At 45.4% G+C, this 14,108-nt stretch overlaps 1 protein-coding gene across 1 annotated transcript in view; it reads left to right on the plus strand.

The window, feature by feature from the left end:
• Nucleotides 1-1,235: 1,235 nt before the first annotated feature.
• The window catches only part of LOC143294171 (neuronal acetylcholine receptor subunit alpha-10-like), a 128,687-nt gene continuing 115,814 nt past the window's right edge, over nt 1,236-14,108 (plus strand). The window contains exon 1 of the mRNA XM_076605602.1: nt 1,236-1,356. Coding sequence (XP_076461717.1) covers nt 1,302-1,356 — 55 coding nt within the window. The 5' untranslated portion in view covers nt 1,236-1,301. The remainder of the gene's footprint in view (nt 1,357-14,108) is intronic.

Here is a 14,108-nt window from a genome sequence, read left to right on the forward strand (position 1 = left end):
ATATGTCTGCGCTGTAAAGAAAAAAGAATTTGTGTTGGTCATGCATCGACCTCGCCAGACACAATAATCCTTCTTGGTCAACTGTGATTGTGCCAGTGTCTTTGGACAGAAGACATCAAGGATTGGACTTACAACGGAGAGATATATTCAGTAACATACGGTCGGTTATCTCTGAGGTCTGAGAGATACTCATGTGTGTGTTTTTTGTTTCTTGTTTTTTTCGGAGGATGACCGATGACTTTTGGTGAAAAAAATATCCAGTCATAAACTTACCACCGTCAGTGAATGAGAAAATAAAGCCATCTGACTCGATCGAAGCATCATGTTTACGCGATTAACAGTCTGTCAAAATAATTAGCACTCCATTAAACTTTGCCCACATTACAAACATTCTGATAAAAGCAGCACTAGATAAGACCGCCACTATACAACTATCAGTCTGTGTAAACTGATCAGGTCAGAAGTGAAAACAGTACGAACAATCAACACTCCTAAGCTGACCAACGTATAATATATACAGATCTGTTCAGTGTAAACCTTCTAGGAAACAAGCATTGGAGACACTTAGATTAAGAACTTGTCTGCAGATCATACTGTGGAACTGATATCTTGTGCTCTACTGACTTGTCCCAGACTGTTGTCTTTTCTCTTGCAACACCAAACGATTGAAAAGTATCGATCTGTCATTTCATTACCATCGCCACACAACAAAGAAGAATCAACTGTGTCATCGTTTCCCAGGCACTGACGAAATGTCATCGACATCAGTGATCCTTGTTACAGACATATAGGTGGTCACATGACGTCATTTATGGTATGGTGTTGCTACTATGTTCGTTACCCAGAAAGAAAAAAAAAGTGTGGTCTAGAAACATTGCTCATGTGCAAAATGAACATAAACGAATGAACCTTTGAACATGAAAAAAACACTATCCATTGAAATGCCTGCCCTTGTGTTCTTGCGATAAACAGGGCCGTGTCTTTCAACAACTTTAACAACAGTGACACGTTTCTCACCCAGTGACACGGTCATCACTCTTTGACTGCAACTTTACACACTACGTGGACAATTTTGACTGTGAGATTTTTCCCCCCCAACAAACACAAAACTGATTAGTGCTGACGTAAGAAAGATGGCGGGCAGCTGACGACATCGGTCAGGACTGGTGCCTCTGACGTCACGATGCAACGACCACCAGAGCTGAAAGTGAGACATTGACGTCAGAGATGGAGCGATGAGGACGGTGGGGTGAGGAAGATGGTGAGGACAAAATGGTGACAAGCAGACAGCGTTCACAAAGATGGAGGTACGGGGACTGACGGAGTTCTTCCTTGCTGTTGTCATCCTCTCCTTGGGTGAGTTACACTCTCTGTCTCTGTCTCTCTTTCTGTGTGTATGTGTGTGTGTGTGTGTGTGTGTGTGTGTGTGTGTGTGTGTGTGTGTATGTGTTTGTGTGTGTGTGTGTGTGTGTGTGTGTGTGTGTGTGTGTGTTTCTGTCTGTCTCTGTCTCTCTTTCTCTTTCTGTGCCTCTCTGTATGTCTCCGTCTCTCTTTCTCTCTGTGGCTCTCTCTGTTTCTCTCTCTCTCTCTCTAGCTATGTCTGTCTGTCTGTCTGTCTGTCCTCTCATCGGGTGAGTTACACTCTCACCCTCTGTCTCTGTCCCTCTTTGTCTCTGTATCTGTGTCTGTTTCTCTCGCTGTTTCTCTATCTCTCTTTCTCTCTCTGTCCCTCTCTAGCTATGTCTGTCTGTCTGTCCTGTCCTCGGGTGAGTTACACTGTGCCCCTGTTCTCTCTCGCTCTCTGTCTTTGTTTTTCTCTGTCTCTCTTTTTCTCTCTGTCTCTCTCTGTTTCTCTTTCTCTCTCTCTCTCTCTCTCTCTCTCTCGCTCTCTCTCTCTCTCTCTCTCTCTCTAGCTATGTATGTCTGTCTGTCTGTCCTCTCATCGGGTGAGTTACACTCTCACCCTCTGTCCCTCTTTGTCTCTGCATCTGTTTCTGTTTCTCTCGCTGTTTCTCTATCTCTCTTTCTCTCTCTGTCTCTCTTTGGCTATATCTGTCTGTCTGTGTTCTCTCTCGCTCTCTGTCTTTGTCTCTCTCTGTCTCTCTTTTTCTCTCTATCTCTGTCTCTCTCTCTCTCTCTCTCTGTCTCTCTCTCTCTCTCTCTCTAGCTATGTATGTCTGTCTGTCTGTCTGTCTGTCCTCTCCTCGGGTGTTACACTCTCACCCTCTGTCCCTATTTGTCTCTGTATCTGTTTCTGTTTCTCTCGCTGTTTCTCTATCTCTCTTTCTCTCTCTGTCTCTCTTTGGCTATATCTGTCTGTCTGTCCTGTCCTCGGGTGAGTTACACTGTGCCCCTGTTCTCTCTCGCTCTCTGTCTTTGTCTCTCTCTGTCTTTTTCTCTCTGTGTCTCTCTGTTTCTCTTTCTCTCTCTGTCTCTCTCTGTTTCTCTCTCTCTCTCTCTCTCTCTCTCTCTCTCTCTCTCTCTCTCTAGCTATGTCTGTCTGTCTGTCTGTCCTCTCATCGGGTGAGTTACACTCTCACCCTCTGTCTCTGTCCCTCTTTGTCTCTGCATCTGTTTCTGTTTCTCTCGTTGTTTCTCTATCTCTCTTTCTCTCTCTGTCTCTCTTTGGCTATATCTGTCTGTCTGTGTTCTCTCTCGCTCTCTGTCTTTGTCTCTCTCTGTCTCTCTTTTTCTCTCTCTCTCTGTCTCTCTCTCTCTCTCTCTGTCTCTCTCTCTCTCTCTCTCTCTAGCTATGTATGTCTGTCTGTCTGTCTGTCTGTCCTCTCATCGGGTGAGTTACACTCTCACCCTCTGTCTCTGTCCCTCTTTGTCTCTGTATCTGTTTCTGTTTCTCTCGCTGTTTCTCTATCTCTCTTTCTCTCTCTGTCTCTCTCTAGCTATGTCTGTCTGTCTGTCCTGTCCTCGGGTGAGTTATACTGTGCCCCTGTTCTCTCTTGCTCTCTGTCTTTGTCTCTCTGTCTGTCTCTGTCTCTCTGTCTCTCTCTGTTTCTATCTCTCTCTCTCTCTCTCTCTCTCTCTCTCTCTCTCTCTCTCTCTCTCTCTCTCTCTCTTAGTCTCTCTCTGTTGTTGTTTTTTTTTCTCTCTCTAGCTATGTATGTCTGTCTGTCTGTCTGTCCTCTCCTCGGGTGAGTTACACTGTGCCCCTGTTCTCTCTCGCTCTCTGTCTTTGTCTCTCTCTGTCTCTGTCTCTGTCTCTGTCTCTGTCTCTCTCTCTCTCTCTCTCTCTCTCTCTCTGTCCTCTCCTCGGGTGAATTACACTGTGCCCCTGTTCTCAATCGCTCTCTGTCTTTGTTCCTCTCTGTCTCTGTCTCTGCGTCTCTCTGTGTCACTTGTGAGACTGTGTGTCTGTGTCTGTGTGCATGTGAACGTGCATTCATCTACGAGAACGGTGCGTGCTTACTTGGTTGCGCGCGTGCATGCGCTTGCTTGCCAAGTGTGTGGATATGTATCATGATAGAGACGGGTTGATAAAAGACAATCTTGGAGACACGGTGACGGGAAGCTGGGGGGAGTGCGTGCAGTTAACAGGAAGATACACTGACCAGCTGTATCACAATCATATAAAGGGCGAACGAAGTGCGCTGCGGTAGGATCAACGCGCTTCTAAGACGCATTCGTTTGTGTGTGTGTGTGTGTGTTTGTGTGTGTGTGTTCGTGCGTGCGTGTGTGTGGTGGGGAGAGGGGGGGGGTTGTGTGTGTGTGTGTGTGTGTGTGTGAGAGAGAGAGAGAGAGAGAGAGTGTGTGTGTGTGTGTGTGTGTGTGTGTGTGTGTGTGTGTGTTCGCGCGATAATAAACATAGAGACGTTGTTGTTTTTTTCAGTGGATGTAATCAAATAAAGACGGGTCAAATCTAAAGGGAGGTTGAGACGAGAGAGGGAGATATTGAGACAGAGAAACAGAGAGAAGGGAGGGAGAGAGAGAGAGAGAGAGAGAAAGCAAGAGAGATACAAAGAAAAAGAGAGGGGAGAGAAGGAGAAAGATAAATACAGAGAAAAAAGAAGGGGGGGGGGGGGGAGTGGAAGAGAGAGAGAGAGAGGGAGAACACGATTTCTCAATTGTAAACTGATCTGTGAAAGGCCGGCCACTAAAGGAAAGAAATCCAAAACAAACAAACAAATAATCAAAGGAAACAAACAGACAAATGAAATAAACAAACACACAAATAAATAAACAAACAAGTGCAACAAAAGACGTAAACAAATAAACAAGCGAGCAAGCGCAAGGCCTGTGATTTGGGCACTATTCTGGCAGCTTGCTGCAATTTTTTTTTCCATGATAAAAAAATTATATAATTATCGTCAATCTTTCACCACATAATCTGATAATAATTTAGCGCTGTGACAGAACGGGCAGTTAATTTCGGGAAAATCTGACGTTGTAATGATTCGGTGCTTCGTTTTGTATTTACCTTGTCATTTTTTTCCAATACGAAAAAATAAGTTCAGAATATTATCCAATACGTATTGTGGTTTTGCATTGGCCTGTGTGTGTTGCTGGAGGGGTTTAGGGGTGGGAGTGGGGGTGACAGTTGGGTTGGATGTGTGTGGTAATCATTATATTTTCATCATCATAATCATTTCTGTCCTCGTATTCGACAGTTTTATCACGACAACGACAGACGTGACAATTATGACGATGTTCATCATTTCCAAGCACTGGAAGAAGCGAAATAAATCTTCGTAGAATTGATGATGATTATCCCTCTCTACCAGAACACACACGCGCGCGCGAGAGAGAGAGACACAGAGAGAGAGGGGGGTTGGGGGGGGGGGATGGCGGTTGGGGTAGAGACAAACAGAGACACAGAGTGAGAGGAAAATCGAAGTAAAGTGCCTTTCCTAAGGACAAAACACCATGCCGAACCGGGGCCCCGAACCCTGAGCACTTGTGAACACTGGGTCATAAATCCGACGTCTGACCAGCTCTGCCAATGCGCCTGCTTTCCAAAGGGCCAATTACTGTTGTATTTGAGAAAGCCACGTTCAAGCTGGATGTTGAGGCATACCAGGGAGAGTGGAAACAGTGGGACATAGATTAGTTCTTCCGATCCGATCCACTGCAATGGTACAAGTCGATTAAAAACAACTTGTTTAAACAGTTCTTGTATGGTATTGTATTGCATTGTATCGTAGTGTGTTATGTTGTGTTGTGTTGTATTTTACTGTATTGTATTATATTGTAATACTTTTTGTCACACATTTCTCTGTGTGAAATCCAGACTGCTTTCCCAGGAAAGAGCAAGTCGCTTCAGAGGCAGCCATGTTATGCTTTTTTTTTCTTTGCGAAAGTGCATTGTTTTACCATTAGAGTGGGTTTGTCTTCAGATTTTTACGTGCGCTAATTGTATGCTGCACACGGGACCTCTGTTTATCGTCTCATCCGAATGACAAGTGCACAGACCAGCTCTCAAAGTCTAGAGAGGAGAGGGACAAAACTTCTGGTGAGTGTGGGATTCGAACCAGCGCGCTCAGATTCTCTAGCTTCCTATGCGGACGCGTTACCAGTGGGCCAACACTCCATTGCCCAGGGGATAAAATAAAAAATAACGTGCCTTTTGCGTTGTTACCTTCAATGTAAATTGCTTGCTTCACTTTGATATTGAGTTCCTTAACCACAGAGAGAATCAGTACTTCAGGAGTTAAGTATACCTATTTGTGTCAGTGTAACCAGTGGAAGATATCAAGTGAACGAATGCTGCAGTTTCAGATTGTGTCTGTGATCACCTTTCGATCCGGACGAAAATAAGTGCAGTGGACCTTTTGACTGCTGGGGATGAAAGAGGTGCTTCAAGTCAATCAATATCCTGAATAATCAGCCCGAAATTGAGAAACTATCCTGGAGACATACCACTCCAGATCAACTGTGTGAATGTTCACCTTCCAGAGTTACTTCCCTTCCTTTAATGATATCATCATTGACGTCACTAATGACCGTATGTACTACGGCTGTGGCAGTCAAAAGGTGATCACAACCAGGATGAAGGGAGAGACAGACAAAAGAAGAAAAAAACACGTCACACGAAAGTAACTCAAAAAAGGAACGGAAACTTAGTCCGGTCAACGCAAGTGATCATTAACCCATTGACTGTTGCTTGCTGATGAGTACGCTCCTAAATGAAGGCTGTCACCTCACTGAGATAAGACAGCTTACAGGTGAGGATGTCAGTCACCACCATTAATCTGGACTTCGTCTTCTTGGGACTGCATTACTTTTGTTCAGCAAAATCAATGACACCATTGATATGTGCATGAAAAATGATGATAGCAGATTTTCAAACTCATGCTACACAGACCTCATTTTACGATGGTTCGTATTGTATTGTATTGTATTGTATTGTATTGTACTGCATTGTTTTACACTTTATCACAACAGATGTCCCTGTGTGAACTTCGGGCTGCTTTCTCAAGGGAGAACGTACCGCTACAGTACAGCAGCACCTTTTTAATTCTTCTGGGGTTTTTTTCTGCCTGAAAGTGTATTTGTTTCCCTAACAAAGTGAGTTTATCTACTGAGTTTTGCGAGGGACGACCTTTTTTGGTTGCAGTGGATTGGGTTCTTTTGCATGCGCTAAATGCATACTGCAAACGAGACATCGGTTTATCGTCTCATCCGAATGACTAACGTCCCGACGACACCACTAAAGGCGCAGTGGAGAAGGAGAAAATACTAGCGACTGTGGAATTCGATTCCGTGTGCTCAGATTCTCTCGCTTCCTAGTCTTTGCTACCTGTAGGTCACTAACTGTAGCAATCTTCTTCTTCTTCTTCTTCTTCTTCTTCTTCTTCTTCTTCTTCTTCTATCATGGGCTGCAACTCCCACGTTCACTCGTATGTACACAAGTGGGCTTTTACGTGTATAACCGTTTTTACCCCGCCATGTAGGCAGCCATACTCCGTTTTCGGGGTAGTGTAGCAGTACAGGGGTTAAACACACAATCTCGTTACGAACCGCAAGTCACAGTCACACACAGAGAGAACAGGACAGCAGTCATGCCTGGTCACGCGTAGCTTGACTCTCAGACTCTCACTTATCAGAAAAAAAAGAGAGATAAACCCAGCAGCCTGGCCCCGATCAGACAGCAGACACATCACCTGATGAAAGGGACCGGTACTGACGCAGGCACGGCCACGTTACCTCAACATCAAAGTCGAGCCGGTCAGGCGTGAAATGGACTGAAGCCGTTGACTCTTCTCTCTGACCGACAGCCCTATCTTCGCGCCTGTCACTCACCACCACCCCCCACCCCCTCGCCCCCTCACACCCCTCGCCAACCCTCTCCGATGTTATCGTCACGTACACGTATCACTTCGTGGTGAAAATGGCATTCTGTGAAAGTGAAGTCGTAAATAAACTGGAGAGACGATCCTGCTTAATCTGTTCGCACTTTTCTTTGGAATCCAACGTTGGACCTGACCAGTGTGTGTGTGTGTGTGTGTGTGTGTGTGTGTGTGGATGTACATTAGACAGAGGGCGAGTCACGTATCTCAAGAAAATGGCTGAAAATTATTGTCAGAGACAATTTTGATAAAAGCATGCAAGAGAACACGGAGAACATTATCATGAATAGGCGGTGGAAATGGATTAGACTCGTCAAGCGAAGAGGGCAGGGTAACACCACCCAGACAGCGCTTCACTGGACACCAGAAGGTGGACACAAGAGATGAGGGCCAAAGAACAGCTGACGCAGAACTGTCAAAGAACTGTAGACTATGAAACACACCTGCGGTACCATGTAGAGGTTGGCCCAAATCAGGCAAGAGTGACGGTTCTTCGTTGCTGCCCTGTATGCCAGAAGGGTTAATGGGTAGTCAATAAGTATATATAAGTTTGTGACACGCTTTACTGCAAATGATGAGGTTAATAATTTGTTGTTGTTCTTCCTCTTCGTTCTTCTTCATTTACATTTTGTCTGTTGTTGGGTGTTTTTTTGGTGTGTGTTTTTTGGGGGCTGTTTTTTTATGGGTTGGGATTTTCCTTTGTGTTTTTGATTCATTGAGGCCTTTCTTGCCTTTTCTTTAGCCAGTGAAGGAAAAGTAAGGGGGGCTGGTGGGAGTAGATGGAGGGGAAAAAAACAGACAAGATAAAGAACTCCAGATGCCAACAGATCTGACACCAGATGCGTCACCTGACGAACTGGACCGACAGTGAAACATATAGGACAGATCGGAGCTGCCTTAGCTTCAAAGCGCGAATGGGCCAGGCGCGAAATGGACTGAAGCCATTTGAATTCTTCTCTGTCACCCCTCCCCGAGTTCCACCCACATTCCCCGTCCACAGCTACTTCTCAGCCGTTTTTTGTTTCTTTGTTTCTTTGTTTGTTTGCTAGGGTGAGTTTTTTTCAAACATTTTATTCATATTTTATATTATGACATACAAATAAACAAACACACAAATCTACCGAACTAGCTACCTACTTCCTACATATTTTATATTATGACATACAAATAAACAAACACACAAACCTACCGAACTAGCTACCTACTTCCTACATATTTTATATTATGACATACAAATAAACAAACACACAAACCTACCTAACTAGCTACCTACTTCCTACCTACCTACCTATTTACCGACCTACCTACCTACCTACCTACCTACCTACATACATACATACATACGTAATGATGGTAAGAAGTGCACACATGACAAAGGAAAATGAGAACAGTAACTGGATTAATGTATCAAATTAAAAACAACAAAAACAACAACACAGCATCAACTCCTCGCCTCTGTGTTGTGACTGTGCCTGCTTCCTGTGGACCAGGACGTATATATTATGTATTTCTGGGGTTAAAACGGTAAAAATGGTTTAAAATCAAAGGTACCTTAACATGAAGATAAAAAACGACGTTTCGAGTCATAAACAACACAGTGAGCAGAGCAGAAGTTCCCAGCCATTGAGATGTGTACTCACCTCTTCAGTACAGGCTGCTGAGACCTGCCAACACTTCTTCACCTCTTCACTTGACAAAGAGTTTATGACTCGTAACGTCGTTTTTATCTTTATCTTATGGCACCTTTGATTTTAAACCATTTTTTACCATTTTAACTTCGTTTTGAAAGGTCCAGCAGTCACCATTTGTTTATATGTATTTCTGAAACCGAAGTGATAACTCAATGGATACAACAAGCCATCTAAACCATTCTGAACATGTGTGTATCTGTGCGTCTGTGTGTGTGTGTGTGTGTGTGTGTGTGTGTGTGTGTGTGTGTGTGTGTGTGTGTGTGTGTGTGTGTGTGTGTGTGTGTGTGTGTGTGTGTCTGTGTGTGTCCATTCGTGTGGATAACTCACCAGAGTAAAACAACGGATTGAATGCAGCTCGTTAGCGACAAAACAGGTGTTTGTTTTGGCGTAGTTGTTTTTTGTTTGTTTGTTGTTGTTGTTTTTTAATGAAGTTATATGAAAGTCCATGATGTTTGACAATTCTTTCACCGCAATGAACTGGTATCAAAAACTAAGACACTGTCGGTGTTGATATGCGCTTCTGTTGCATGGATTTTCTGAATTTTTTTTTTAATCAAACTCTAGTGTTTGTATCTTTGTGTAAAACAATGAATAAACTGATTCTTGCACCCTCGTTCATACACATCCTTTACAAACCAGATGACAGAAACAATATCAGGACGCCAACCTGTGGGGAAAGGAGGAAGCAACGAGATCTCCATTAATCAAAACTGGTTTATTGTCCACACATATGTATAGAAAGAAAAAAACCCAATTCATTGTTCAACATGTGCAAACATTAAAATCAAACGAGGAAAGGAAATATCAAGAACAAAAACAAACAAAAAAACACACAAGGAAATCAAGTTCAATGCAATGTGCTGGGTCGGCCACACACAGCGCAAACCTCCACATAATAACATCACAGGACAGGCACTGAATCTGGATCCCTCAAGGGAAGAGAAAAGTGTGTTGGCTGAACAAGACAGGCGTAGAGAAGATGCATGCTAACACACACACACACACACACACACACACACACACACACACTCGCGCGCGCGCACACACACACACACACACACACACACACACACACACTCGCGCGCGCACACACACACACACACACACACACACACACACACACACACACACACACACACACACACACACACACACACACACACACAGGGAGGGAGGGAGGGAGAGAGAAGAACGAGATGAAGGCAGCCGGATGGATGTGGACCCAGTGGAAGAAGCAGGCCCAGACCCCAAGTCCACTGGAGGAGGAGTGCTGTTAAAAGCTCTGTGAGTTCCATCCGCCCCCCCCCCCCCTCCCCCCCTCCCCCCCCCATTAAAAGCTCCGTGATTTCCATCCGCCCCCCCTCCCCCATTAAAAGCTCTGTGATTTCCATCCGCCCCCCCCCCCCCCCCCCCCATTAAAAGCTCCGTGATTTCCATCCGCTGACCCCCCCCCCCCCCCCCCCCCATTAAAAGCTCCGTGATTTCCATCCGCCCCCCCCCCCCCAACCCCCCCCCCTCCCCCCACGAGAAGTGCTCTTAAGAATAAACAAAGCGAATCATCGCAAATAAACTTAATTTTCCTGATGCACATGCTATAATATGCATTCTGTCATTCTGTGATTTAAAAAAAAAAATCTAAATCATTCATTGTTTGTTTGTTTGTTGCTGTTGTTTGTTCATAGACAACAAACAGATTAAAAAGACAAAAAACGTTAGACGTTTCTATAAACAATAAACAGATTAAAGAATGAAATGATGGACGTCTTGTATTCTTGTCTTCTTGGCGTCCTTCTTTCTTCTGGTAAACTTCTCTCTGATGAAATAAATCAAAGTATAATTCAAAGCTTATGTCCCTTCCTTCAGGTCATTTCTTTGCCTTGTTGTTTATTTCTCCTACCAGTAAAGGAGAAAAACAAAAAGAGAGAATAAAAGCCAAGCAGGGAAAAAAAGCAGCATATAGGCGGGAGATTGACATAAACGAAAACAGAAACAAACCAACAGGGAGGTAACACAGAACAAGTGAAGGACAAGGGAGAATATCAACAAAGTTTTACATCATTATCTCCCTTTCTGCCTGAACGCATATTGAGGCAACTAAACTTCAAAAGGATTGTGAAGAGTTTCCTTGCTTTCTTACACCGCTTCGCTGTCTGTCTCTGTCTCTGTCTCACACACACACACACACACACACACACACACACACACACACACACACACACACACACACACACACACACACGCACGCACGCACGCACGCGCACGCACGCACGCACGCACACACACACACACACAACACACACACACGTCTCAGATTTCTCATTATTCAATGTATTAAAGAAGTTTTGCCTCTGCATCCTCATATGAGTAACTTTTTTCTTTGTTTATTTTGTTGTTTCCCCGATGTCTTCAGTGTAGTTGATTAAACATTGGTCTGTCTGCCTCCAGATTGCGCACTCATGCAACTAATGAACAATATCAATTGAAGATGAACAGTTGACTGCTGGATCAAGTTCATCAGATAAATGTAAAGGTGGCTAGAAAGTAATCTGTGGAAGAGTTGATAGGGGGCGATAATATGTTCAGTAAGTGTCTACACATATTTTCGCCGGTGACAGTATGTGCAGGGCGACAATATGTGCCGCAACAGAAAACATTGTTGATTCTTAGGAGGCGCCGCGGCAACGTCGGCCAGGCGTTGGACTTCTGACCCAGTTCACTGATCAAGGTTCGATTCCCGTTTCGGCATGGTGTTTGATATGGATATGAATTCACTGCCTTCCTGTGCCGAGCCCAAGACACAATGGATGTGAATTCACCGTCTTCCTGTGCAGAGCCCTAGACACAGTCTATATAAATTCACCGCCTTCCTGTGCTGAGCCCCAGACACAGTGGATGTGAATTCACCGCCTTCCTGTGCCGAGCCCTGGACCCAGTGGATGTGAATTCACTTCCTTCCTGTACAGAGCCCCAGACACTGGATGTGAATTCACCTCCTTCCTGTGCCGAGCCCTAGACACAGTAGATGTTTATTCACCCCTTCCTGTGCCGAGCCCTAGACACAGTGGATATGAAATCACTGCCTTCCTGTGCCGAGCCCTAGACACAGTGGATATGAATTCACCGCCTTCCTGTGCCGAGCCCTAGACACAGTGGATATGAATTCACCGCCTTCCTGTGCCGAGCCCTGGACACAGTGGATATGAATTCACTGCTTTCCTGTGCCGAGCCCTAGACACAGTGGATATGAATTCACTGCCTTCCTGTCCCGAGCCCTGGACACAGTAGATATGAATTGACCGCTTTCCTGTGCCGAGCCCTAGACACAGTGGATATGAATTCACCGCCTTCCTGTGCCGAGCCCTGGACACAGTGGATATGAATTGACTGCTTTCCTGTGCCGAGCCCTAGACACAGTGGATATGAATTCACTGCCTTCCTGTCCCGAGCCCTGGACACAGTAGATATGAATTGACCGCTTTCCTGTGCCGAGCCCTAGACACAGTGGATATGAATTCACCGCCTTCCTGTGCCGAGCCCTGGACACAGTGGATATGAATTCACTGCTTTCCTGTGCCGAGCCCTGGACACAGTGGATATGAATTCACCGCTTTCCTGTGCCGAGCCCTAGACACAGTGGATATGAATTCACTGCCTTCCTGTGCCGAGCCCTGGACACAGTGGATATGAATTGACCGCTTTCCTGTGCCGAGCCCTAGACACAGTGGATATGAATTCACCGCCTTCCTGTGCCGAGCCCTGGACACAGTGGATATGAATTCACTGCTTTCCTGTGCCGAGCCCTGGACACAGTGGATATGAATTCACCGCCTTCCTGTTCCGAGCCCTAGACACAGTGGATATGAAATCACTGCCTTCCTGTGCCAAGCCCTAGACACAGTGGATATGAATTCACCGCCTTCCTGTGCCGAGCCCCAGACAGTGGATATGAATTCACCGCCTTCCTGTGCCGAGCCCTAGACACAGTGGATATGAAATCACTGCCTTCCTGTGCCGAGCCCTAGACACAGTGGATATGAATTCACTGCCTTCCTGTGCCGAGCCCTGGACACAGTGGATATGAATTCACCGCCTTCCTGTGCCGAGCCCTAGACACAGTGGATATGAATTCACCGCCTTCCTGTGCCGAGCCCTAGACACAGTGGATATGAATTCACCGTCTTCCTGTGCCGAGCCCTGGACACAGTGGATATGAATTCACCGCCCCGATGACCGTAAAGGGCTATGGGGCCTTTAACTAATATCACTAATTTATAATACGCCTTCAGTGCCAGGGGGAAAACAACAGAAAGTGGTGTTTCAGGTCATAAAACATCATCCAAAACAATCAGCCTAAAACTGAGAAAATGTTCTGGAGATATACTACTCTAGACGAACCGTGTGAATTTTCAGCCTTCCAGAGCTATTTCCCTTTTTCTGATGACGTCATCAGTGACGTCACTATGCACGTACGTAATACGTTTATGGCAGTCAAGGGGTTTTAAACATTTTTCTTCAACATTGTGGGTAGGGTACCCTTCCTCCTCGACCATTAGTGAGAGAGATAAATTGATGCTCCAAACAAACGTATCACAGTGACAGCTCTTCAGAAAAAAAAAAAAAGATGTGGAACACTGTTTGTTGCAGGGTGAATGAAGAGCAGCGGGAGAGGCGTGGGGAAAGATGGCGGGTTCAGTGGTGGGTGGTAGGGGCGTGAGGGGGGTGCGGAGGGGGGTCGGCGGGGGGCAGGGGGTCGAAGGAGGAGCTTTGCGATTGTTAGTTCCACAAGTTTGTGGTTCACTGCCTTAAAATGAGGAATTTTGTTTTTCTACGGGGTGGCTTAGCGTTCTTTCATGTCGACATTTCTAAACAGCTGCAATGGTTGGGCTACAAGGGAGAGGCTGTGTTAACTCTCTCCATACGAACGGCGAAAGAGACGACGTTAACAGCGTTTCTCCCCAAGTACCACCATCAAAATATTACAAGCGGAAGGCTCTTACACTGAAGAGGTGAATGTTGACAAAGAATACCACAATTCTGACGACGGAAGCTAAAGGTTGGATCATTGAGACACCCACTGGACATCCGAGGGGTCTGCATAGAGGAGTAGAGAGGACTGGCC

This window comes from Babylonia areolata, chromosome 19 (assembly GCF_041734735.1).
Source record: "Babylonia areolata isolate BAREFJ2019XMU chromosome 19, ASM4173473v1, whole genome shotgun sequence".
NCBI classification, from domain to species: domain Eukaryota; kingdom Metazoa; phylum Mollusca; class Gastropoda; order Neogastropoda; family Buccinidae; genus Babylonia; species Babylonia areolata.